The 26049-nt window shown below is 43.4% G+C and overlaps 1 protein-coding gene across 1 annotated transcript in view; it reads left to right on the top strand.

The window, feature by feature from the left end:
- sspo (SCO-spondin) overlaps nucleotides 1-26049 on the top strand; it is a 261575-nt gene that overhangs the window by 216636 nt on the left and 18890 nt on the right. The window contains exons 85-94 of the mRNA XM_059990301.1: nucleotides 1975-2109; nucleotides 7520-7678; nucleotides 9414-9547; nucleotides 10799-10938; nucleotides 11273-11319; nucleotides 12460-12732; nucleotides 13820-13981; nucleotides 18814-18927; nucleotides 23135-23273; nucleotides 25201-25394. Coding sequence (XP_059846284.1) covers nucleotides 1975-2109; nucleotides 7520-7678; nucleotides 9414-9547; nucleotides 10799-10938; nucleotides 11273-11319; nucleotides 12460-12732; nucleotides 13820-13981; nucleotides 18814-18927; nucleotides 23135-23273; nucleotides 25201-25394 — 1497 coding nt within the window. The remainder of the gene's footprint in view (nucleotides 1-1974; nucleotides 2110-7519; nucleotides 7679-9413; nucleotides 9548-10798; nucleotides 10939-11272; nucleotides 11320-12459; nucleotides 12733-13819; nucleotides 13982-18813; nucleotides 18928-23134; nucleotides 23274-25200; nucleotides 25395-26049) is intronic.

The raw sequence follows: 26049 nt of genomic DNA on the forward strand, positions 1-26049 counted from the left end.
AGGCAAACTTACTGACCATGCCTTGTATATTCTCATTAAAATCAATTATAGATGACAAATGGCAATGGGCCCAGCGCAGATCCCTAGGGAACATCATTAGTCTTGGGCCTCTGGTCTGAAAAATATCCTTCCACCATTGCCTCTGCTTCCTACCATCAAACTAGTTTTGTATCCAAGTAGTCCTAGTTGGAAGGTCTTGGCCCAAAAATGTCAACTGCTTGTTCCCCTTCATAGATGCTGCCTGACTTGTTGAGTTCCTCTAGAATTTTGTATCTGTTGCTCAAGATTTCCATATCTACAGAATCTTGTGTTTTATGTATTCAATTAGCCAGTTTTCCCTGATGTCAGAGTAACCTGGCTGAGTAACTGCAGTGCATTTTGTAGACAGTGCACTCTGCAGCCACTGTGTACTCGTGATGGAGTGAAGGAACATTCAGGGTTACCCTGGTGTGCCAGTAGAGCCGGTTACTCAGATCTATATGGCACTGAGCTATGATATTTTTGGGCAGTAATCCTACAGGCATTGGAGAAGATTTCATTAGACTTCTGATTTGTGCTTTGTTTGTGGTGGAAGGTATACTAAGGAATAAGGAGGTGAGCCACTCAACACAGAGTACCCAGCTTCTAGCTTTCTCTTATTGTTGTGGGAGTTGTATGCTGGCATAATTGATACTCCTGTTATAGTAGGGGACTGTCCAATTATAGTCTGTTGAATACTGCTGTGAAAGGTCATCATTGTCTTTAAGTTGTGTCATTTATCAGCACCATGACTGACTTGTTTAGACTTTACTACATGTAGATATGAGCTGCTTCATTCACTACAGAGTTCCAAGTGGCATTGCGAGCATCAGTGCGCAGTTCACTTCTAACCATGTTGGAAGGAAGGTCACTGATGAAGTAGCTGAAGGTGGATGGGGCTCGGGCATTGCTCTGAGGAAGTCCTGCAATGATGGTACCAGAGACTGCACATGCTGCAATCTGAATCAACAAGTGACCCATGGATGAACTCAGTGGTTTGAGCAGCATCTGTGGGAGGAAAGGAATGTCGACATGTGGGATTGAAACCCTTCATCGGGATCCTGCTGTGATGTTCTAGGGCTGGGACTGATCATTGGCTTCTGCCAGTCACTATCTTCTTTGGCAAGGTATGATACAGTACCTTCTGATGCAGACAGTTCCCTTTCCATCCACTGAAGCTGATTAACTCACTGAGTTCTTCCAACAATTTATTTTGTCCTGTACTTTTCCTTGGGTGCCCATATTCTTTTGTTTTACCAGGGTACACTGATGTCACGTTCAGTCAAATACTGCCTCAACATCAAGGGCCAGTTAGTTTAACACGCTGAATCCGGAAGTTTTTGCAATCTAAAGGTTCTTCATAAGTTAAGAAAGAGGCATAGAACTTGCTGATTGTTGTGTTAAGTATTACAAGAATAAATATGACAAAGGGAGAAGAAGCATGAGGGAAGAGAACGAAGAAAGAGCAAGGACAAAGCTGTAAATTCCACTGAAATTCCAACAGATTCAAGTAATGTAACGCCCTTTGCTGTAACCAAGAAGTTTCCAGCAAAGTTGAGGCAACTGTAACCACTGCAAAAATCACTGAACAATCACATGTTAGTGGGTGATTATATAAAAAGCACAAACACGCTTAGGAATGTTTAAAATATAACAATGATAGTAGCAGCGAGAAGAGGCTGATGGGTCCAGGAAAAATGCAAACTCAGTCAATGTAATTTTATTAGTGTTGAGGTGTGCGTGTTAATAGCACAGTTGACAATGGTTGCATCACTGTGATGACTGAGGATAGTCTAATAGGGTAGTTAGCAAGAGTGATCTGTCGTCTTCCTGTGAACAGGACGTGATTCATAAAAATGCAGAATGGAAACCCAGGCAGTGTGCTGGGTTAGGGGGAAAGCAGTGAGAGGGACTGCGGAATCAGGGAATAACTGCAGTCTGTTCTGTTGGTGTAAGGTGATGGAAGCTGCCACTGGTCAGTGTGGAGTGCATGTTCCCTCACCTGTGGGCCAGCCTATAGAAGCAGGAGGTGCTCGGAATCAGGAGAAGATCGACAGGAACTGGAGCCCTGTTACAGCCAGCCGTGTCCAGGTCAGTGTAAACTCTGAATCTGCAGCCTCGATCGGGGGCTCACCTCCTGATGAACCATCCTGGCCCAAAACATCAACGTAGACACTGCTAAGTTGCAAAGTTCTCCCACTGGTCACATTTCTCAAGATATGGACAATGTTGACAAGTGTTTATTTTCTTTTTGTTGTGGGAGGTGAAATACTTCTCATACCCCATAATAATCAGAAAGGCTCCTGTTCTTTTGTTTACTAGTTAATTTGAGCATGTGACAGGTGAGAAGGCTGGGCCGTGGCAAGGTGGGGTCTGTTCTTTCTTTTAATTCAGTTGTAATTTGAGGGACAGAAATGGCAATCAGTGGAATGGATGCTTCTCTTGTGAAATGTTGGAGATCAGTGAACAGTCCAGTGCTCCAGACAGTTACTTTTGCTGCAAGTGAGCCCACCTGCTCCTCTTAGACCACGTAAATTGGTCAGAACGGCAGCTGGACTCACTGAGGAGCAGCAGGAAGAGATGGTTATAGTGAGGAGTTTCAGGGAGGTGGTCTTTCCACAGGTTCAGCCAAATAGGTAGGTGGCCCCTAAGAACAACAGAACAATTGCAGCTATTCTTCTCTCCAACAGGTACACTGCTTTGCATATAATTGGAGGGGATGGTCTTTGAGTGGAAAACAACAGCAGTAGCCGGAACAGTGGCAGAACAAGGAAGTTCTAGATTGGGTATTGTGTAATGAACCAGTTTTGATTAGGGAGCTTAAGGTAAAGGAACCTGTAAGAAGCAGTGATCATAATGTGATAGAATTCATCCTGCAGTTTGAGAGGAGGAAGCTAAAGTCAAATGTATCAGTAATACAGTGGAGAAAAGAGAATTACAGAGGTATGAGATAGAAGCTTGCAAAGCTGACTGAAGAGGTACATCAGGGATGACAGCAGAACAGCAATGGCTGGAATTTCTGGGAGGAATTCAGTAGGCACAGGATGGATACATCTCAAAGATGAAGAACTATCCTAAAGGGAAGATGACACAACCATGGCTGACAAGCAAGGTCAAAGACAGCATAAAAACAAAAGGAAGGACATATAATATAGCAAAAATTTGCGTGGAGTGTTTAAAAACCAACAGAAGGCAACTAAAGCAGCCATAAGTAGAGAAAAAAATGAAATATGAAGATAAACTAGCCAACACTATAAAATAAGATACCAAAAGTATTTTCTGATATAGTATATAAAGAGTAAAAGAGAGGTGAGAGTACATATCAGACCACTGCAGGGAGAGTAATGCAGGTCAAAGAAATGACAGGCAAACTTCTAGTATCTTCACTGAGGCAGATACTAGAAGAATGCCAGAAGTTCGAGAGTGTCAGGGGGCAGAGGTGAGTGTAGTTGCTATTACTAAGGAGAAGGTGCTTGGGAAGCTGGAAGATCTGAATTGATAAGTCACCTGGATCAGATGGACTACAGGGTTCTGAAAGAGGTAGTTGAAGAGATTGTGAAGGCATTAGTAATGATCTTCCAAGAATTGCTAAATTCTGGAATGGTTCTGAGGTCTGGAAAATTACAAATGTCACTCCACTCTTTTAGAAAGGAGGAAGGCAGAAGAAAGGAAATTATAGGCCAGTTAGCCTAACTTCAATGATTGGGAAGATGCTGGAGTCTATTATAAAGGATGGGATTTCTGGGTACTTGGGGGTGTGTGATAAAATAGGCCAAAGTCAGCATGGTTTCCTTAAGGTGGAAATTTTGCTTGACAAATCTGTTGAAATTCTTTGAGGAAATATCAGGCAGGATAGACAAAGGATAGTCAGTGAATGTTGTTTATTTGTATTTTTAAAAGGTCTTTGCCAAGGTGCTGCTCATGAAGCTGTTTAACAAGGTAAGAGCCCATGGTATTACAGGAAGGATTCTAGTGTGGATGGAAGACTAGCTGACCAGTAGGAAACTAAGGATGGGAATAAAGGTGGCCTTTTCTGGTTGGCTGCCAATGACTAATGGTGTTCCACAGGGATCAGTGTTGTGACTGCTTCTTTTTACATTATATGTCAATGAATTGGGTAAGAGAATTAATGGTTTTGTGACCATATTTGCAGACGATACAAAGATAGGTGGAGGGACATGTAGTGATGAGGAAGCAGGGAGTGACGAGGAGGACTTGGACAGACTGAAAGAATGGGCAAAGAATTAGCAGATGGAATATAGTGTAGGAAAGCATACACTTCGAGAGAAGGAATAAAGGCATAGACAATTTTCTAAATGGGGAGAAAACTTAAAAATCAGAGGTGCAATGGAACTTGGGAGTCCTTGTGCAGATTAACTGCACGAAGGCTAACTTGAAGATTGAGTCAGTGGTAAAAAAGGGGAAATGCAATTTTATCATTGACTTTGAGAGGACTAGAAGATAAAAGCAAGGATGTAATGCTGAGGCTTTATAAGGTATTGGTCAGACTACATTTGGAGCATTGTGAAAAGTTTTGGGCTCTTTATCTGAGATAAGATGTGCTGGCATTGGAGAGGATCCAGAGGAGGAAATAAAGGGTTAACATATGAGGAGCATTTATCTGCTTTTGAGTTTAGAAGAATGGGGGGGGGGGGGGATCTCAGTGAAATTGAAAGCCTAGATAGAGTGGAGTTTAGAACCAGTGATCACAGCCTTAGAGGGATGTCCATTTAAAACAGATGAGGAAGAATTTCTATAGCTAGAGAGTGGTGAGTCTGTGGAACTTATTGCCACAGGCAGCTGTGGGAGTCTTGTCATTGAGTATACTGAAGGCAGAAGTTGACAGATTCTTGATTAGTCAGGGCATGAAGGGATACAAGGAAAAGACAAGTTATTGAGGCTGAAAGGGAATGAAATCAGCCATGATGTAATGGCAGGGCAGGCTCGATGGGCCAAATGGTCTAATTCTGCTCCTAAATGTTATTGTCTTAATGAATCCTTTGCTTCAGTGTGCACCAGTGAGAGGGACCTTGATGAATGAGAAGTCCGTGGAGAACAAGCTACCGTGCTAGAGTATGTCGGTTAAGAAAGACACTGTATTGGAGCTTTAGAAAGACATTAGGATAGATAAGTCCTCATGGCTGTATGAGATACACCCTAGGTTACTATGGGAAGTGAGGTAAGAGATTGCAGCGCATCTTCATGCAGGATATTAGAGTCCTGGGAGACCCAGTCTCCGTGAAGTGCATCCAGCTGCAGCTCCTTGAAGACCACCGGGGATCTGGAGCAGCAGCTGGATGACCTTTGGCTTGTATGGGAGAGTGAGGAGATCATCGATTGGAGTTACAGGAAGTAGTCATCCCTAAGTTGCAGGAGCCAGGTAGCTGGGTGCCTGTCAGGAAAACAACTGGGCCAGTGAATAGGCAGTTAGCGTAGAGAACCCCTGGAGCCATTCTCCTTAATAATAAATATGCCATTTTGGATATTGTGTGGGGGATGACCTCCCAGGGCAGTGCCGTAGAGATCAGGTTACTGGCACTGAGAATGGGTCCATGGTGCAAAAGGGAAGGAGAGAGAAGAAGGGAGCAGTAGTGACTGGGGACTCAATAGTCAGAGGAACAGACGGGAGATTCTGTGGAAGTGAATGGGAAACCTGGATGGTATGTTGCCTCCCAGGTGCCAGGGTCAGGGGTCTTGGATTGCGTCCACAACATTTTGGAAGTGGAGGGGGAGCAACTGGATGTTTTGGTACATATTGGTACCAATGACATAGGAAGGAAAAGCAAAGGGGTCCTGAAGAGAGAATTTAGAGAGCTAGGCAGAAAGCTGAGAAGCAGCACCTCCAGGGTAGTAATTTCTGGATTGCAATCTGTGCCACATGCTAGTGAGGGTAGAAACACAATGATTTGGCAGATAAATGTGTGGCTGAGAAGCTGGTGCAGACGGCAGAGTTTCGGGTTCTTGGATCATTGGGATCTTTTCTGGGGGAGGTATGACCTGTTCAAAAGTGACCGGTTGCATCTAAATGTGCTGAAGTCACCCAGAGCAGATAAACTGCACCCTAGGGTTCTAAAGCGGTAGAGATTGTGGAGACATTAGTAATGATCTTTCAAGAGTCATTGGACTCTGGCATGGTTCCGGAGGACTGGAAAATTGTAAGTGATACTCCACTCTTTAAGAAAAGAGGGAGGCAGCAGAAAGGAAATTATGGATTGGTTAACCTGACATCAGTGGCAGGGAAGATGTTGGAGTCATTATTAAGGATGAGGTTATGGGGTACTTGGTCAAGTGGCTTGTGAGGAAATGATAAGCAAGCGAGGGATTTTCTCTTTGGAGCAAAGGAGGATGAGATGTGACTTGACAGAGATGTATGAGATGATAAGAAGCGTAGATAGAGAGGATAGCTGGCATCTTTTTCCCAGGATGGCAATGGCTGATACCACAGTTCATCCCTTTAAGGTGATTGGAGGAAAGTATAGGAGAGATGTCAGAGGCAGAGTTTTTACACGGAGTTGTTGGTGACCGGAACATACTGCTGGGATGGTGGTAGAGGTTGATTCATTTGAGACATTCTAGAGACTATTAGATAGACACACGGATGAAAGAAAAATGGTGGGTTATCAGCTGTATAGGAGTGAAGGGTTAGGATGATTTTGAATAGACTAAAACCTTGGCACAACATTGTGAACCAAACTGTGCTGTGCTGTTCTATGTACTGTACTGATCCATACTCTGAGTTCATCAGCCCTATCTCTAATATCCTAGTATTACAATAAACCAGTCTGTCCCAACATGTGTATTATCTTGCTTCTGCCTGTGCTTCCTTACAGACTTACAGGTCATGACATCCACCTTCCTTTCAATCTCCCTGATGCTCTGGTTCCATTCCCCCTGCCAAACTAGTTTAACTCCTCTTTACACCGCCCTCTCCACAAGTAGCAAAAGTAAACCACCCAACCAAGACATTGGTTCTCCCTGGTTAAGTTACGCCCTGCTTCTCTTGTAGAGGTTCCAGTGATCCAAGAACCTGAATCCCTGGCTAGCATGTGGCATCAGGAGTAATCCAGAGGTTTCTGTCTTTCAGCCTCTTAACTCCCTTCACTCTCTTCACATGACTTATTTCTCCTTTCTACGTCTGCCATTGGTGCTAATGTATGTTTGCATATTATCTTTGTCTCCCCATCTACCTGTCAGTGTGTTCCTCAGGTTCTGTCTCCCTGTTTCTTTGTGTCTACCTCTTGGGCCATTTCTTCGTGTCAGATTTGTCTAACTGAGTGGGAAACTTGTCTCCCTGTTTGCATGTGTCTCTGGAACAGTTGGTATAGTTTTCCATGTTGCTGCATATCCCTCTACATCTGTCTGCCCATGTTCCTATCTGTGCATCCTTCTGGGATTATGTCCTCACCTGTCAGCCTTCATCTCTCTGAGGATGTCCATTTGGGGTTTTCTTGCCATCCACATGTGTATATTCACATTCTCTGATGAATTTCTTTCTTTACAGTTGACTGTAAACTGGGCTTATGGACTGAATGGACAGTGTGTTCATGTACTTCTCCTGTGCAACACCGATATCGCATCGTCCACAAGCCCCTGTACGGGGGGAGAGCCTGCAGAGGGCGAGAGAGGATGTCCCGAGTGTGTCACCAACTGGAGTGTGCAGGTGAGGAGGGGGACTGTGGCACTGGTTCCTCACTTGCTGTGGTAATGAGTAGATGAACGGAACTGGAGTGAAGCAGACTGCAAGGTTAGTGGGAAGTCAGTAACAGGCAGTGATGGGTTGAGAATGGAACTATGATGCTATCTTGCAATTATACCCACTCGGGGAAGAAGCTTTGGCAGTAAACCCTGAGGGGAAAAATCCAGAGCTGGAGTCCCTAAGTCAGTCCTACATTGAATTCAATGCTGACTGGCAGCTCCTGCGACTCTGCTGGTGCCAAACTGTATGGTCTTTGCCATCCCTTTGGGTTTATCAGATGTGTGGAGAGGGGGAGCTTGCTACATGGACATCAGCTTGCTCTCCATATTCTACAGCCCGGGTTTGCATATCTAGATAGCTAGGACAGAATATCCATGGTCCACCTCACCTATGGAGGCTTCACTTACTCAGATAACAGAAGGTTGTTTATTGAAAGGTCAGTGACTAGTGGTAAGTTCAAGGCATTGGTGCTGGGCTCACTGTCGATCACTACTTGAATCAGTGATTTGGATGATAATGTACAAGGCATAGCTGGTAAGTTTATAGATGACTTTGAAATATGTTGTATCATAGATGGCTAAGTCAATCAACAATTAGATGGAGATCTTGATCAACTAGATAAGTGTGCCAAAGAATGGCAAATGGTGTTCATTCAAATAAGAGTGAAGTGTTGCATTTTGGAAAATCAAATCAAGGTGGAACTTTCTCAGTAAACAGTTGGGAACTGGAGAGTGTTGTAGTACAGAGGGAACTAGGAATACAAATATATGACTCCCTAAAAGTAGCATCACAGGTAGACAGGGTGGCGAAGAATCCATTCGACACACTGTCCTTCAACAGACAGTTAGGATGTCATGTTGCAGTTATACAAGACATTGGAGAAGCCACAGCTAGTGTGTACAATTTTGGTTACCCTGTTGTACAATAAATATCATTAAGCTGGAAAGGGTGCTAAGAAGATATTGCCAGGACTGAGGGACTGGATTATAGGAAGAGTCTAGATAGGATGGGACTTGTGTTTATCGGATCCTAGGAGACCTTATAGTGCTGTGTGGACTCAAGAGGGGCATGAATAGGGTAAATGTACACAGTAGTTTTCTCAGGAAGAGCAAATCAAAAACAAGAGAACATAGATTTAACATGAGAGGGGAAAGATTTAAAAATAACCTGAGGCACAACTTTGTTACTCAGAGGGTGGAATAAGCTGGTAGAGGAAGTGTTTGAGGCAGGTACAATAACAGCATTTAAAAAAACATTTGATCAAGTACAAGGATAGGAAGGATTTAGAAGCAAAACGTAGCAAATGGGACTACCTTAGATGGAATCCAGATCAGTATGGAAGAAGGGCCTGTTTCTGTTCTGTATAACTTCATGTAAATAAGCCAGTTCCTTCTAGAGAAAAACATCATCTAAATTTATCTTGAAGTCTTTTGATATGAACTGATATTAAGAGGGGACAGTTTTAATATGACAATTACTATTCATACCCTTTATTACACCCAGTTGTTTTCTTCCTCACCCATCACCAGACTTGCCATCCTCACAGCTCAATCTCTGTATCTCCCTTTTTCTCTTGCTTCCTTCCCCTGTCCCTCCCTCTCTTCCTCATCCCCCTCTTCTCTCGATCTCATCCATCTTCCTGTTTCCATTCAGCAAATCCCAGTTTTTTCTCTGTTTTTGACGCAGTTTCTTTTCACAGACGCTGAGTGCGAAAGTCCATTTGAGCACCGAATGTGTGGGTCAGGTTGTGGTGGCCACTGCTCTGACCTGGGCCAGAAACAGGAATGTGATGTCACTGGGACGAAGTGTATCGCAGGATGTTACTGTCCAGAGGTAGGTTGATATCAGCAAAGAATGTGCCATCGTACTTCTCTTCCCATTGTTTTTTCCTTTCTTTTCTTTGCCTATTTCAAGAAATATTGTGATGAGAAAGCGATCAGACATTGATTGGGGGATTGGGCCCTAGAACTAATGCATAGTAATGAAGTACCATCTGAACTGCTGCTGAGTACTGTGTGTGACCAGAATGCACCCTGAGTTTTGTTCCCAATTTTGCATCATGCACAAGGATTATTGGATTTGTTGTATCCCTTTCTCCCAGCTACATTGACATTGGCCAAGCACTGAATTACCACTAGTTGTGTAAAAATTGCCTTCAGGGATTTAATAAATGACAAACCTCTGACAATGGCAATTTGTCTTTACTGAAGAACCTTTAAAGTAACCAATGATATCCTTCCTTCCTATCTACCCCTCAGTGCTGTGAGCTGAGCCCTACTTACTCCTGACCAACTGCAAGTCAGCCAGGCCTGATGAGCCATCACTTCTGGGACTGGGCAGACCACCCTTCCCCAACTCCAGCCTCTGTCTCAGTTGTCCAGCAGGTGATGTCTGTTGGAAAAAGAGGACGTCACCTTTCCCCATCCGTCAGTACTAGTGCTCCCCAGGGTTGTGTGCTCAGTCCCCTGTGACTGTGTGAACAAGTACAGCACCAACTCGTCAATGAGCTGATGGTTCCATTGTTACTGGCCGAATAAACAACAGTGATGAGATGGACTATAAGAAAGATGTCACAAACCTTGTCTCATAGGGAAGAACAACAAGCTAGCCCTTAACATCAGCAAGACTATAAAAGTAATAGATGTGGGTTCAATTGCAACATCTAAGAGAAGTTTGGATAGCTGCAAGCCTGAAAGGGGCGGGAAGGCTAAGGACTTGGGTGCAGGTCAATGGAACTAGGCAGATTAGCATTTTGGCATGGACTAGATGGGCTGAATGGCCTGTTTCAGTGCTGTATTGCTGTAGATTCCAGCAGCTGAAGTCTCTTGTACATCAGTACTTTCTAATCACTGTATTAGAAACTTATGTTTAAGGACACCTTGATCTCTTTGAATATAAATATTACCTAATCTTTCATCAATAAAGGCATTGCTCTGACTAGTGCACCACAGCAAACTGCTTGGCAGATATATCATTGAGTGGGAAAATGCAATGTTCTCATCACTGATCCAGCTTCTCTGTATCCCCTTTACAACCTGGTACGGACTCACAGCTTTAGGTCATTTTGCTTTTTTCCTCCCTCAGGGTCTCTGGGAACAAGACAGCAAATGTGTTGCACCCTCTGAGTGCGAGTGTATTCACTTTCAGCAATCAGACAGGAATAAAGCCCCACTGCCCACACGTGTGAAACCTGGTGCTAGCTTTCGAATTGGCTGCAATACTTGGTAGGGCTCACCAATTAAACTCATTTTCTCAGCTCACAATAGTGAAGTTTGTTGCATAATTGATGTTAATCTGAGTCTATGTTGACATGTTGTCAAGTTTGTAAATGTGCTATGCTGCTGCTGTCAAAAGCTAACAGTCATGGTGTTACCATGACAATAAATTTAGACCCGATACTTGAACCGCTGCTGCTCACAGTTTAATCTAGTTCAGGACTTGATGTAGTTTAAATGTTAATGAGAATAAATATGCATCACTGTAGATTTTGATTGTTCATCAATAGATGGAGTGTTGATTAATCATGGGGTCAGAACTGAAATTGTTCATTTCCCGCAGTGTCTGCACAGACGGTTTGATCCAATGCACCAATCACAGCTGCAAAGGTAAGGTCCCAGACTCCACCCCACAACAGCCAGCCTTGCCACTCAGCTTCAGCACATGACCGGCGAGTGAGTGAGTGGTCTGAGAGAGGTGAGTGGGTGGTCAGGCAAGGGGAAAGGCCATTGAGGGAGAAGAAGGTGAGTGCTCACTGAAAGAATGAATAAACTTAGTGAGAGGATGACCTAAGTGTTGAGTCAGTAAGTGGTCAATGGGGCTGAGTGGTGTTTGCGAGGTCTGTAAGCGAGTGGTCAGCAGGAGTGAATGACCAGTCAGTAAAATGGACCGGGTGAGCTCTGAGAAGTCAGTGAGAAGTTAGACCAGAAGACCTTATGAGGAGAAGGCTGGGAGTGGGGCTGAAGAGGGAAATGGAAAGGATCAGTCATGATTGAATGGTGGAGCAGACTCGATGAGCCAGTGGTCTAAATGAGAAACTGAGTGATGATTGAGTGAATGGCTGAATGGTCAGTGAGTGAATGTTGTGATTGAGCTGTGAGAGTGTCAGTGAGATCAGTGATTGGACAATTGGTCATTGAATGAGACTATATATGGATGGGTTCTCATTTGAAGATCAAAGTATATGTATAATTTCGGTTATAACTGAGCAATGGAAGAACATTTGCTACTCTCCAGGACACCAGCTGTTGCTAATGAGATGCAAAAAGCTTTGTCAAGGCCCCAGCAATTTCATCTCCTCTCTCAAGATGAAGAAAATGGCAGGTTCTGGAAATCTGACAAAAAACCCTGGCTTTATTCCAACAAAGGGTTTCTTGTTCCTTGGAGCAGTAAATGAGGATGTGCTTAAGTGAATGGTCAGTATAGGAATGAATGATGTGAATCAAGCTAAGATTGAGAAGGTGTCAGGGATTGAATGATCAGTGGGAGAGGCTATTAGGCAAATAGTATGTGGTTGAGATTGTGTCATGGTCATTGAGTGAACGATTAGTGTGAGAACAGGACTGGGCAGGTGGCCAATGAGTGAGGTAAGGAATGAGGACTGCAAGGAGAATTTGAGTGAATGACTGAGAAGCTGTGTGAGTGCTTAGTGACTTAAGTGGTCAGGCAGTGAGGTTGGATGCTTCTGAGCACTCAGTGAATAGGACTGCCCCTTGTTAATCATTGTTCACCTTGCTGTCATTATTCAGGTCAAGCTGAGCTTAGTGAGTGGTCACACTGGACCGGTTGCTTCTCCTGCATCCCTCGGACAGTCCTGAATGAATCCTCAGTCACTGCTTTACACAAACACCAGCTCAACACTCGAAACCTCACCCTGCTCTCTGCTGTGGACCAGCACTTACTGAGTGAAGAACGGTACCGAGTATGTGTGGCATTGGATTCGGGACAGCCTGTAACTGAGAACCTATGCGGAGAGCATCTGGTGGAAAATCGGACATGTGCAAACCTTACAATCTGTAGTGGTAAATATCCGTTTGCTCCAACACTATAAAATCCACTTTCCAATCATTGTATTGATTTCTGGTATGTTTTCCAATATGATTATGTTCTCCCTGAAAAATATAAAAGACCCAATATTTTTATTCTAGTATTCCAATATTTTATTCTGTTTTTATTCATGATATTATTATATCGTGTCTGAGGGCTGTTAAATGCTAGAGGTAATGTCCTGTGAAGCAGTGCTCCAAAAGAGCTCGATGCAGAGGTCACTTACTTCTCCAAAATTCTCAGATAACAGGAGCTCCAGCAGATCAAAAGCAACAAATAGACCCCAGCCACCTTCTTGCCAATAGTTAGCTGGAAGAAAAATAGTGATATGTAGGGAGGTTGCAGAAAGCTGTAAGAATAATAATGTTTTGATAGTAGGGGATTTTAACATTCAAATTTTGATTGAGACTGCCATAGTATTAAGGACTTTGATGGTGAGGAATTTAATTGTGCTCGGGGCAAATTTTTTGATCAATATGGCTCCACTAAGGAAGGGACTAAGCTCAATCTCCTCTTGGGAAGTGAGGCAGGGCAAGTCACTGAAGTGATAGTGGGGAAGCACTTTGGAGACTGTTACCATAATTTTATTTGTTTTAAAATAGTTGTGGAAAAGGACAGGATTAGTCCTAAATTGGGAGCAGGCTAATTTAGATAGTGTTAGACAGGAACTTTCAATAGATGATTGAGGAGGCTCTTTGCACATAAAGAAAATTGACAGGTCAAATAACAGCCCTGGAGGGCTGTTATTTATTGCATTCTGGATGTGCATTAATGGATTTCTGTATACTAGAGGAATTAAGGTCTGTAGCAATAGTGTCAGAAAAAGATGCTGAGGTTCACTACCAGACATAATCTTGTCGAATAATTAACTGAATGGCTAACTGCTACTTCTCTTTCCTATTTCTTAAATTAGTTAATTAATGCCTGCAATTTAATTATTACCTGGAAGCTTTTTTAACTGTTCTTTTCCTCCCATCTATAAATAATGTGTGTTTCTATTTCCCTGTGCCCAGCCACCACCTTCTGTAAATGCCACTACCTTTGTGCCTCCCTTTATTTCAGACGATTGTTCTTGGAGTTCCTGGGGCCAATGGAGTGCATGCCGTGAGCCTTGCAGTGGTGGGTTCCGCATCAGGCAACGCAACCTCACTCGCCCAGATGACACAGGGGACTGTCAAAAACCCAAGTTCCAATCGGAAAGTTGCAATACCGCCATCTGCCCAGGTGACAGAAAAAGAAATTAATGTTCAACAATCTAATATTATAAAGGGATATGGCATGTACATAACAAATAAAGTTGGCAAATAACAATCACATTCTCAGAAGGATTTATAATGAAGTGTCATTTACAAAGATATAGTATTGGCTTACTATTGGCACTTGTACAAAGATACAGTGAAATATTTAGTTTTTCAAGAGATCAATGAAGGTCATTTCGACAACATAAGTTATTTCAGGTAGCTCAACAAAAAGCAATAGCAATGCAGAATGTAGTGTTACAGTCATAGAGGAAGTGCAGTGCAGGCAGACAATAATGATGAGGTGTGTTGTGAAGTCAAGAGTCCTCTTCTCATAGCTGTCATCAAGGAGGGGGTACAGGAGCATGAAGACACTCTCAGCATTTCAGGAACAGCTCCTTGCCCTCTGGTATCAGATTTCTGAATCAACAGTGAACCCAGTTGCACTAACTCACTACTCTTCCCTCTCTTCTTGCACTACTTATTTCATTTAATTTGTATGCATATATATTCCTTATTGTAATTTATAGTGCTTTTTATTATATATTACTCTGTACTGCTGCTGTAAAACAACAAATTTCATGATGTATGCCAGTGATATTAAATCTGATTCTGATTCATCTTGAATGTACAAAAGGCCCAACAGCAGGAGTTAAACTGTCCTTGAGCCTGGGGATGTGTGCTTTTAAGTTTTTGTGTCATTGCCCAATGGGAGAGGGGAAAAGTGAGGATGTCCAGTGTGGCCGGGGTCTTTGATGATGCTGGCTGCTTTACCAAGGCAGCGAGAAGTGCAGACGGAGTCCATGGAGAGGAAGCTGGTTTCTGTGATGAACTGAGCTGTTTCCACAACTCCCTTGTTTCTTTCAGTCTCAGGCAGAACAGTTTCCAAACCAAGTTGTGATACTGTATATCCAATAACGTACTTCCTACAGTGCATCTACAAAAATTAGTGAGTGTCAAACATTTCCTTAGCCTTCTATAGGGGACGTCAGCTGTCTTGGCCTTAGCTTTCTATCTGGCTAGATTAGGACAGGCTGATGATATTTTCACCTAGGAACTTGAAGCTGTCCGCCCTCTCCACCACACCACAGTTGATACATACATGGGTGTGTGCTCTGTCCTGCTTCCTACAGCCAATAACCAATTCTATTGTTTTGCTGACATTAAATGAAAGGTTCTTGTCCTAACATTATGCACATAGAGTCTCTGTTTCCTTCCCATACTCCATCTTGTCATTATTTGAGATCCAGCCCACTACAGTGGAGTCATCTGTGAAGCTGAAGATGGAGTAGCAGCAAAACCTGACTAGACAGATACGAGTGTATGGTAAATAGATTATGGCCGTGCAGGGCACCAGGGCACCACAGAGTGGCCTGCCCTTACTTGAGGGATATTAAAATCCTGAAGTACCAAGGTTTGGTACAAAGAAGACTAGGAATAGAACCTTAATATTTATTAGAATATGTGACACAATAGTGTGAATTGATTTTGGTACCATTCTCAATAGAAAGAGAGGCATAGAGCAATTTAACATGGAAGCAGGCCCTCTGGCTCAGCAAGTCCATGCCAACCACAGTGCCCACACAGCGGCACACACAAAATGCTGGAGGAACTGGAAAAAAGCACAGTCGGTGTTTCAGGCTGAAACTCTTCAGCAGGACTGGAGGAAAAAGCTGAGGAGTAGATTTGAAAGGTGGCGGGAGGGGGAGAGAGAAACACCAGGTGATAGGTGAAACTTGGGGGGGGGGGGAATGAAGCAAAGAGCTAGGAAATTGATGGGTGAAAGACAGTCCATGGAAGAAAGAAAAAAGGGTGGGGGAGATAACATGAGAGAGGGAAAAGGAGATGGAAAATGGTGAAAGATATGCATTACTGGAAGTTTGAGAAATCGATGTTCATGCCATCAGATTGGAGGCTACCCAAATGGAATATAAAGTGTTGTTCCTCCAACCTAAGTGTAGCCTTATCCCAACAGTGGAGGAGACCATGGATGGACTTACCGGAATGGGAAGTAGAATTGAAATGGGTGGCCAGTGGGAGATCCTGCTTTTTCTAGTGGACTGAGCATAGCTGCTCGGCAAAGCGGTCTCCCAATCTATGTCGGGTCTCACCAATGTACAGGAGGCTACACCAGGGGCACGGAACAGAATGTATGACCCCAACAGACTCTCAGGTGAAGAGTCGCCTCACCTGGAAGAACTATTTGGGGCCCTAAATGGTAGTGAGGGAGGAGGTATTAGGGGTAGGTGTAGCACTTGCCCCTACACCACCTCCCTTACTCACAACTACTACACAAATGCCTTCCACCCCCCCTTCCTTCACCATTTCCCTTTTGGTGCTCTTCCCCACCCCCTTTTTTTTTCTTTCTTCCATGGCCTTCTGTCTTTCACCCATCAATCTCCTGGCTCTGCTTTATCTCTCCCTCTCCAAGCTCCACCTATCACCTGGTATTTCTCTCTCCCCTCCTCACTTTTCAAATCTAGTCCTCAGCTTTTTTTCACCAGTCCAGCCGAAGGGTCTTGGCCTGAAATATTGACTGTGCATTTTTCCTGCCTGGCCTGCTGAGTTTCTCCCACATTTTGTGTCTGTTCTTTGGATTTCCAGCATCAGCAGATTTTCTCTTTGTGATTTGCCTCCACAGCTGTTCCGAATCTCCTGCATTCAGCCCATGTCCCTCTAAGCCATGATCCTCCATGTACCTATCCAAGTGGTTCTTAATTTATATTATTGTATCTACCTCAATTATTTTCTCAGTGAAACACTGTGGTTCCGCCGGCTGCGTAAGTCTAAGGAAGACGATCTCCGGCCTCGCCAAATGTGAGATTGAGGTGCAGGCCCTCCCCAAAACCCCCTGTTTGTGTGGATGCTGCCTGATTCAAATAAGTACCACGAAATGACAGACAGTACACCATATACAATTAAACGATTTAGCTTTATAATTCTTAATTTGACTAAAGGGTTAGTAAAGAAAAATCAAAAATAGAAAAGGGCCCATTTTAATGGAACAGTCTAATGTGCACAAGTTAGTGCTTACGGTTTCCCCTTCGCTGATCCTCCTTCGATCTCCCCGGCCTTTGTCGAATCATGGCCCCGCTCCTCTTCCCACCCTCTTCTCTCTGGTGTCATCTCCCGCCAAACAAAAGACCCAGCTCACACCAGTGTCAGACACACAACACGAAAACCACATACCTTCTTTGGGCAGCTCACATTCCAAAGCATCTATTATCTCTAACCATAACCCAAACAGTTCTTCTGCTGAAAGACCATTACGTTATCAGTGAAACCTTTCCCAGGGTGTTACATCTGTCAGCTTATTCCAAATACCCACCTATCATTGTTCTCTTCCTTAACTTGCATGACTTTCTCCACAGTAAATACAGACAAGAAGAATTAATTTAAGGCCTTGATCATCTGTGATTCTACAGATAGTGATGACACTAGTTCTTAAAGGTCCTATTCTCTCCCAAGTTACCCTTTTACTCTTAATATACTTATAGAACATCTTAGGAATTTCCTTTGCCTTATCTGTCCAAACTATCTAATGTCCTCTTTTTACCATCCCAATTTCTGTTTTAAGCATCCTCCTTATAATCCAACAGCGATTCATTTGATTGCAACTGCCTATTCATGACATTTTCCTGTACGAAGCCTCAATATCTTTCATCACTCAAAGAATCCTGCCAACCTTATCTTGCAGAAACTTGCCAAACCTGCTATCATATTTAAAAGCCTTCCACTTGCCAATTGTCTCTTTACCTGCTAACAGCATCCCCCACTCTTCAATTTGCAGAGCAGTCCTATTTTAATTCCATAACTATTTTAAAAACAAATAGAATTATGGTCACATGTCCTAGAGTGATCCCAAAGAAGCTTCAGCATCGTAACCCAGTAGGAGGTAGGGGCATTTGCATGTTGCTCGAGAAAACTTTCCAGGGCATGTATACTTATGCCGTATCCAAACCCATACTGGTGTGCAAGTCCCATTCTATATTCAGAAAGTTGAAATCACCTACTATTACAACCCTGTTATTCCTACAACTATCTGTGATCTCCCTACATATTTGCTCATCTAATTCCAGTGGGCTATTGGGAGTCTGATAACACAACCCTATTAAAATGATCACCATCTTCTTATTTCTGACTCCACCCACATACCCTTCTGATATTTGTCATAAGCCTCTTTAAGGTGCCATTTGGAATGTGTTTGGATACCTCAGTTACCTTCATATAATTGTGGGAATATATAGCACAGAAACAGACCCTCCATCCACACCGACCATCATCCCTGTTTCAGTTAATCTCATTAGGCCTGCATCTCCTTTCCTAGTGAAATACCGATTGAAATGACTTTATAACCCTGTAATTCACCACCTTCTCTGGTAGCTCATTCCAGATAGTCAATATCTGTGTGGAAAAATGTACCCCTCAGATCTTCTTTCAGTTTCACCCCTCTCACCTTAAAGCTTTCTTTTCCAGACTTCCTTGGCTTGGGAAAAAGATTCTGACAATCTACCGTCTCTGAAAATTAACGTACATATTAAGTTACTGACTGAGAGATTGGCATCTTTCTTAAAGGAAACAGAGAAGGTGAAGGTTATTCTGTAGGAGAGGGGAGTTTTCAGGCAGCATATAGAGAGGACCAGAAAGTTTATCAATGTATTGGCAAAACAACTCGACCAGATACAAGCCTAAAGATTAATAGAACAATATTTAAAGATAGTTGGAAAGGTGCATGGATAGGAAAGGTTTAGGGATAAGGGCCAAATGCAGACAAACTGAATGTGATAGTAAGTACATCCAAATTTCAATATATTTCAGGAGAGCTCTGTGAAGACCGAGAAAAAGAGTTTGTGTCGTGTGCAAACCACTGTCCGAGGACGTGTACTGACCTGTGGGACCATGTGCAGTGTCTACAAGGAATGTGCAAACCAGGTACCTCGGTTTTGGATAAACAAACCAGTGAATCTGTGGGGGTCGTCTGTTTTACCCAGTGCACACCAACAGTTACAGGCTATCAGTCAGTCAGTCAGCACTCTCTGGCCTCTCCCACAAAACTAATGAAATCCAATTTATTACCTTATCTTGAATGTCAAGCAACTGAACCTTCTTGACCAATCTCCCATGCAGAACTTTGTCAAAGGCATTGCTAAAGTCCATATGGACAACATCCACCACCTTGCCTTCATCAAATTTCCAGTAACTTCCTTGAAAATTTCTGTAAAATTGGTTAGACATGCCCTTCCACTTACAAATGCATGTTGACTATACTTAATTAGTCCCTGGCTATCCAAATGCTTATATACCCAGTTCCTTAGAATACCTTCGAATATCTTTCCCACTACTAATGTCAAGCTTATGTCCTCTCTTACCCGATTCTCTCTTCTCCTGCTGAGTTCCTGCAGCATTTTATGTGTATCACTTTGATTTCCAGCATTTGCAGATTTTCTCTTGTTTGTGATTCACCTATCACCTTCTAGCTAGTCCTCCTTCCCCGTTTTTGTTCAGGTGTCTCCCCCCACTTCCTTCCTGGTCCTGAAGTGTCTCAGCCTGAAATGTCAACTGATTATTCATATTCATAGATGCTGCCTGACCTGCTGAGTCCTCTAGCATTTTGTGTGTTGCTCCAAATTCCCCCTCTGTGTTTTCCCTCCAACCTGAAAATGGTCTCATTGTAGCAGAAGAGGAGGCCATGAACAGACATGTTGGAATGGGTATGGGGATTGGGAATGAAATTAGTGGGCCAGCAAATCCTGGTTCTTCGGATGGAGAGAAAGTGCTTGACAAAGCAGTCCCCTAATCTACATTGGGTCTCACCAATGTAGAGAAGGCTGCATCGGGAGTACCTGATGTCATAGGTAATCCCAACACAGACATGGGTGAAATGTTGCCTCACCTGAATGGAGGTGAGGGAGGAGGTGAATGGGCAGGTGTAGCACTTTGGCTGCTTGCAAGGATGATTGTGGGGAGGGACAATTGGACAAGGGAATTACAGTGGGAGCAATCCCTACAGAAAGTGGAGAGTGAGGGGGAGGTAAAGATGTGCTTGGTGGTAGATCCTGTTGAAGATGGTGGAAGTTGTGGAAGAGAATTTGTTGGATGTGGAGGCTCATGGGGTGGTAGGTAAGAACAAGAGGAAGTCTATCTCTGTTAAGGCAGTGGGAAGATGGGGTGAGCACAGGTGTCTGGGGAATGGAGGAGATGCTGATGAGGTTAGCTTCAATGGTGGAAGAAGGAGGACATCTCAGATGTCCTGGAATGGAAAGCCAAGTCATGGGAACAGATGTGGCAGAGGCAAAGGAGCTAAGAAAAAGAAATAGCATTCTTACTGGAGCACAGAAGGATGAGGGGATATGTCAGAGATATACAAATTATGAAGGAGATAGATAGGGTCAATGCATGGACCTCTGTCTGATGAGGATGGTGAGAGGGTTTAGGGTGAAAGGCAAAATATTTAAGGGAAATCTGAGGGAAGCTTTGGTTCTCAAAGGGTGGTGGAAGTGGTAGATGTAGGTTAAGAGAAGTTTGCATTGGTACGTGGATGGGACAGGTAAGGAGGGTTTGGTCTGAATACAGGTAATTGGGACTAGGCAGTGAACCAGGCTGGTACTGGCGATATGGGCTGGAGTGCCTGTTCCTGTGCTGTAGTACACTGTGACTTGTGACTGTGAAATCAGTCTAAGATCTACTTTCCAGAGTTTAGAAATGGATTGTTTTGAAGAGAGTAGATGATCTGGTTTCCGTTGTACTGGGTTTTATGGAATGGAACTAATGTGCCGTCACACCTAAAGAAGGAGCAAGAGAGGTAAGCCTAATAACAGTGGCAGGAAATGCAAGAGCAAAAGGAAGCGGGCACAAGGCTCTCCAGCCTTTCCCCTTAAAGCCTCCTGGCCATTCAGTATAATCATGGCTCCTCTTCTGTGTTAATTCCCCAATGTTTCAAAGAGTTTTCTGCATTCTTAGTAAACACCTCCAGGGACCTGGCTTCCTAAACCTAACCCTGTCCCTGTTCACTAGGAATTTCTAGAGAAGTAACTGTGTACTTGTATCTTCCTGTCTGAGACTATTGCATTTGTGTAAACACCTTAATATCTATCTTTGTTATGACCTCTTTAGGATCTTAAATATTTCAAAAAATCATCTGTCACTACTACCCCTCAATATCCCGTACACAATTGTAACAATACAATAGAAACCTAGAAAACCTACAGCGCAATACAGGCCCTTCAGCCCACAAAGTTGTGCTGAACATGTCCCTACCTTAGAAATTACTAGGCTTACCTATAGCCCTCTATTTTTCTAAGCTCCATATACCTATCCAAAAGTCTCTTAAAAGACCCTATTGTATCCGCCTCCACCACCGTTGCCAGCAGCCCATTCCATGCACTCACCACTCTGAGTAAAAAAACTTACCCCTGACATCACCTCTGTACCTACTCCCCAGCACCTTAAACCTGTGTCCTCTTGTGGTAGCCATTTCAGCCCTGGGAAAAAGCCTCTGAACTATCCACACGATCAATGCCTCTCATCATCTTATACACCTCTATCAGGTCACCTCTCATCCTCCGTCGCTCCAAGGAAAAAAGGCTGAGTTCATTCAACCTATTCTCATAAGGCTTGCTCCCAATCCAGGCAACATCCTTGTAAATCTCCTCTGCACCCTTTCTATGGCTTCCACATCCTTCCTGTAGTGAGGTGACCAGAACTGAGCACTGTACTCCAAGTGGGGTCTGATCAGGGTCCTATATAGCTGTCTTGTTTATTATTTATTGTAATACCTGCGCTGTTCTGTGTACTTTATGCTGTCCTGGGTAGGTCTGTAGTCTAGTGTAGTTTTTGTGTTGGTTTACATAGTTCAGTGTAGTTTTTGTATTGTTCATGTAGTACCATGGTCCTGAAAAACGTTGTCTTGTTTTTACTATGTACTGTATCAGCAGTTGTGGTCGAAATGGCAATAAAAAGTGACTTGACTTGGAAAAAAAACATTACCTCTCGGCTCCTAAATTCAATTCCACTGTTAATGAAGGCCAATACACCGTGTGCCTTCTTAACCACAGAGTCAACCTGCGTGGCTGCTTTGAGCGTCCTATGGACTCGGACCCCAAGATCCCACTGATCCTCGGCACTGCCAAGAGTCTTACCGTTAATACTATATTGTACCATCATATTTGACCTACCAAAATGAACCACTTCTCAGCCCAGTTTTGCATCCTATCAATGTCCCACTGTAACCTCTGACAGCCCTCCACACTGTCCACAACACCCCCAACCTTTGTGTCATCAGCAAACTTACTAACCCATCCCTCCACTTCCTCATCCAGGTCCTTTATAAAAATCACAAAGAGTAAGGGTCCCAGAACAGATCCCTGAAACACACCACTGGTCACTGATCTTCATGCAGAATATGACCTGTCTGCAACCACTCTTTGCCTTTTGTGGGCAAGCCAGTTCTGGATCCACAAAACAATGTCCCCTTGGATCCCATGCCTCCTTACTTTCTCAATAAGCCTTGCAATGGGGTACGTTATCAATAGAATAATACCTATCCTAATGTAGGCATGGTAAAGAGGGCTATCAGAATTTACAGAGGGATCTTCATCAGCAGGGTAAGTGGGCCAATGTCAGATGGAGTTTAATTCAGATAAATGTGAAGTGTTGCATTTCAAACTCTGACAAACTAGGGTCAGACTTGTACATTGAATTGCAGGGCTTGGGGCATGTTGTAGAGTAGAGAGGTTTGGAACACAACCGCATGGTTCCCTGAAATGGCATCATGGATAGAGAGCAGCCTTTAGGTATGCTGTCCTGCATCAATTAGGGCATTGAGTACAGAAGTTAGGATACTATGTTGTAGTTGTGCACGACGTTAGTGAGGTTGCACCTGGAGGATTGTGCTCAGTTAGGGTTACCCTGTTATGGGGACAAATGGCATTCAGCTGGAAAGAGTGCAAAGAAGGTTTACAAGGATGTTGCTGGACACGTGGTTGAGAAATGGAGTGAGACTGAGCAGAGTGGGATTCTTTGGACAGTAGGAGAATGAGGTGATATAATAAAGGTGTGTAAAATCATGAGGGCCATAAATTGGCTTATTACTCTTAACCCTAAACCTTGTTTTGTTGTTTCCTTTGATCCTGTCTTGCAGGTTGTCGATGCCCTAGAGGTCAGTTACTTCAGGATTCCAGCTGTGTGTTGGTCTCAGAGTGTCGTTGTGGTCTACCCACCTCATATGGCACTATGGAATATCAGCCTGGAGACAAGATCGTTGTTCCCTGCGGCACCTGGTATGTTAAGTTTTATGGTGCAGGTACAGGATTAAGGATTTGCACTAGAGAAGATGCAGCTGCAAATTACCAGCAAGGTTTTGTATATAGGGAGGTCCTGGTTCACAAATTTGTTTGAGAGTTGGTGGGAATCCGGGGAGCAACAAAAGTTCTTGAGTGTTGATCAGTGGATGTCATCTATGTGGACTTTATTGAAGCATTTAACAAGATAAACTTGTCTAAAAGATTAAATCACATGGGATCCATTGGGTAATACAAGTGAGGAGCTGTTCTATTGCTTACTGTGTGGCTTAGCAGTGAATAAAAGGGCTGCAAGCTATAGCAGAACAGGCATTTTGAGAAGGGTAGTTCTGAAGTCAAAGTGCCACAGTTGAAGTCAAAACAGAGGATTTGGTGAATCATGGGCTTTGGAGAGGAGGGCAAGCAGCATCAAGGTAAGATTTTTTATTTGTTGTTCTTTTTCCTGATTCCACTAGTTCAGGGGTCGGCAGCACGCGGCTCTTTCAACTCTGTGCTGCGGCTCCCTGTGGCTTTGGAAAATAAATGATGACTATTTAATTAAAATGTATTTTATGTTAGTTTGTTAGTTTTTGAAATGTAATTCTAAATTTGAAGATTATGGTGATCTTGTACAATCTAAATAAAACGTTGTGGCGACCCATTTCCTGCCACATCCGAACCAGCTCACAATTTGCCAGCATTCCGGCTAAGGGTGATAGCCTACAGGGGTTTGTGAGTACGTGTTTTTTGGAGCATCCGCACCCACGGGGGGCAGGTTGAGAGAGACTTAAAAGCAAGGCTGTGTAGTTTGAATAAAGTTATCTTTGACTGCAGTTTACCCCCTCCGTGTCGTTATTTTAGTGCTGCGTGCAGCACACCGCTACAACGTGTTTTTATTGCTATTAATATACATCACCACTGCCAATGCCTGACACCCGCCAGTGCACGATTTATTTTAATTTTTCGATCCAAGGTAGGCTAACGATGTAGTAACCTTCAACCCAACGTCTTTTTTTTTGGAGTTCAAAATGTTTTTGTTGCATGCAGAAATGTAATTTCGTTTTCTCTGCAGGAGTTCATCGATTTCATAAATGCAACACATTATAGTTTGTTTATACATAGCATAAAGGCAAAAAAAACGTTGTATGCAGTGTTATTTCATTTTAAATGTCAAACGGGTTTTGTGGCTCCCAGTGTTTTCTTTTCTGTGGGAAGCGGGTCCACATGGCTCTTTCAGTGGTAAAGGTTGCCGACCCCTGCACTAGTTCCCAGAGCAACTTAGTTTTCTTCTGTATCTGTTAACCTTGCAGCATATTAACAGGCCCATCGTTCAACTCATCCATGCTAACTGAGATGCCTGGCCTCACAGATCCTACTCTCCTGCATTTGGCTCAGATCTTGCTGTGCAAAAGCATTTTAACCACAGTAATTTACCCTCCTCTACCACCTCCTCATTCAATATACTGACCCCCCTCTGTGATTACTTTCCACCACTCAACAAAATGTCCACTTTTGGTCTCAAACTTCTGGCAAGTGACCTTAAACCTTTCCCAGCTGTACTAGCAAACCTCCGCACAGTAATGCTGGACCATTCGAGTTCAGGTTGACCCCTTCCAGTTGTATTGGTCCCACCTCCAGCAACTGTCCTAGTCATCTGGAAATTTACAATCCTCCATCCTGCACCACAGCTTTACCCATCTGAACTGCTCTCCTTTTCCCAATACTCACTAGCATGTGGCACTAAAATAATCCAAGTATTATTACCCCAGAGGTCATGTGCTTTTAAACTTCATCTGAGATCCCTGAATTATGGGGCATGATCTCATGTTTCTTCTTACCCACATTGTTAGCACCATTAGGGACCATGAGATATTTACTGTCCCCTTTTACAAAGGTGTTTCACCTTTTTCGTTGCTTGCTTTTGCAGTGCCTGTGTGAATGGGACATTTGACTGCAGTGATTCACACTGTGCAGAGCAAAGCTCCTGGTCCATGTGGAGCCAATGTTCGAGGAGTTGTGGAGGAGGTCAGCGGGTTCGCAGTCGCACATGTGGAAGGTCAGGCACGTCCTGTAAGGGAGGAACTGTTCAGATGGCAGAGTGCAACCAAATACCTTGTCAAGGTGAGAGGTTAAATTACAAGCAATGGCAGGGAATCACTGATGACCACCAGGGAAGGTTGTAGGCAAAAGCAGGTAGTGCAGGAGTAGTCAATGCCCATCCACCTCTCAGATATGCAATGCTGGGTACCACTGGGGTAATGGTCTCTCAGTCTCTCACTGCATTCATTTATCATCTCGCCCATTTTTTGTGTTTCCATGTATATAGGTCACCATACTGATCCTGAGGGAGAGACTAAGTGCTCTTTTGCTCTTAATATATTTTTAGAATTGTTTAAGATACTCATTTACTGTACCTTGTCTGCCAGGGATATTTTAAGGCTCCTTTTGGCCCTCCTTATTTCCTTCTTATGTGTATTCCTACATCCCTGGTACTTCTCAAGTGACTCACTTGATCCAAACTGCCTTTTCCGACTAGACCCTTAATATCCCTCATCAACCAAGGCATCCTAATTGTGCCCACATTAACAGGCACTTTCTGACTCAGTTCTAAAAGCCTCCAACTTGCCAGACATTCCTTTTCCTGCAAACAGCCTCTCCCAATCAATTTTTGTGAGTTCCTGTCTGATACTATTAAAGTTAATCTTCCCCCAATTTAAGACTTCAACTAGAAGACTAGTTCTATTTTCCTTCATAACCATCTTGAAGCTAATAGAAT

Source organism: Hypanus sabinus, chromosome 1 (assembly GCF_030144855.1).
Source record: "Hypanus sabinus isolate sHypSab1 chromosome 1, sHypSab1.hap1, whole genome shotgun sequence".
Lineage (NCBI taxonomy): Eukaryota > Metazoa > Chordata > Chondrichthyes > Myliobatiformes > Dasyatidae > Hypanus > Hypanus sabinus.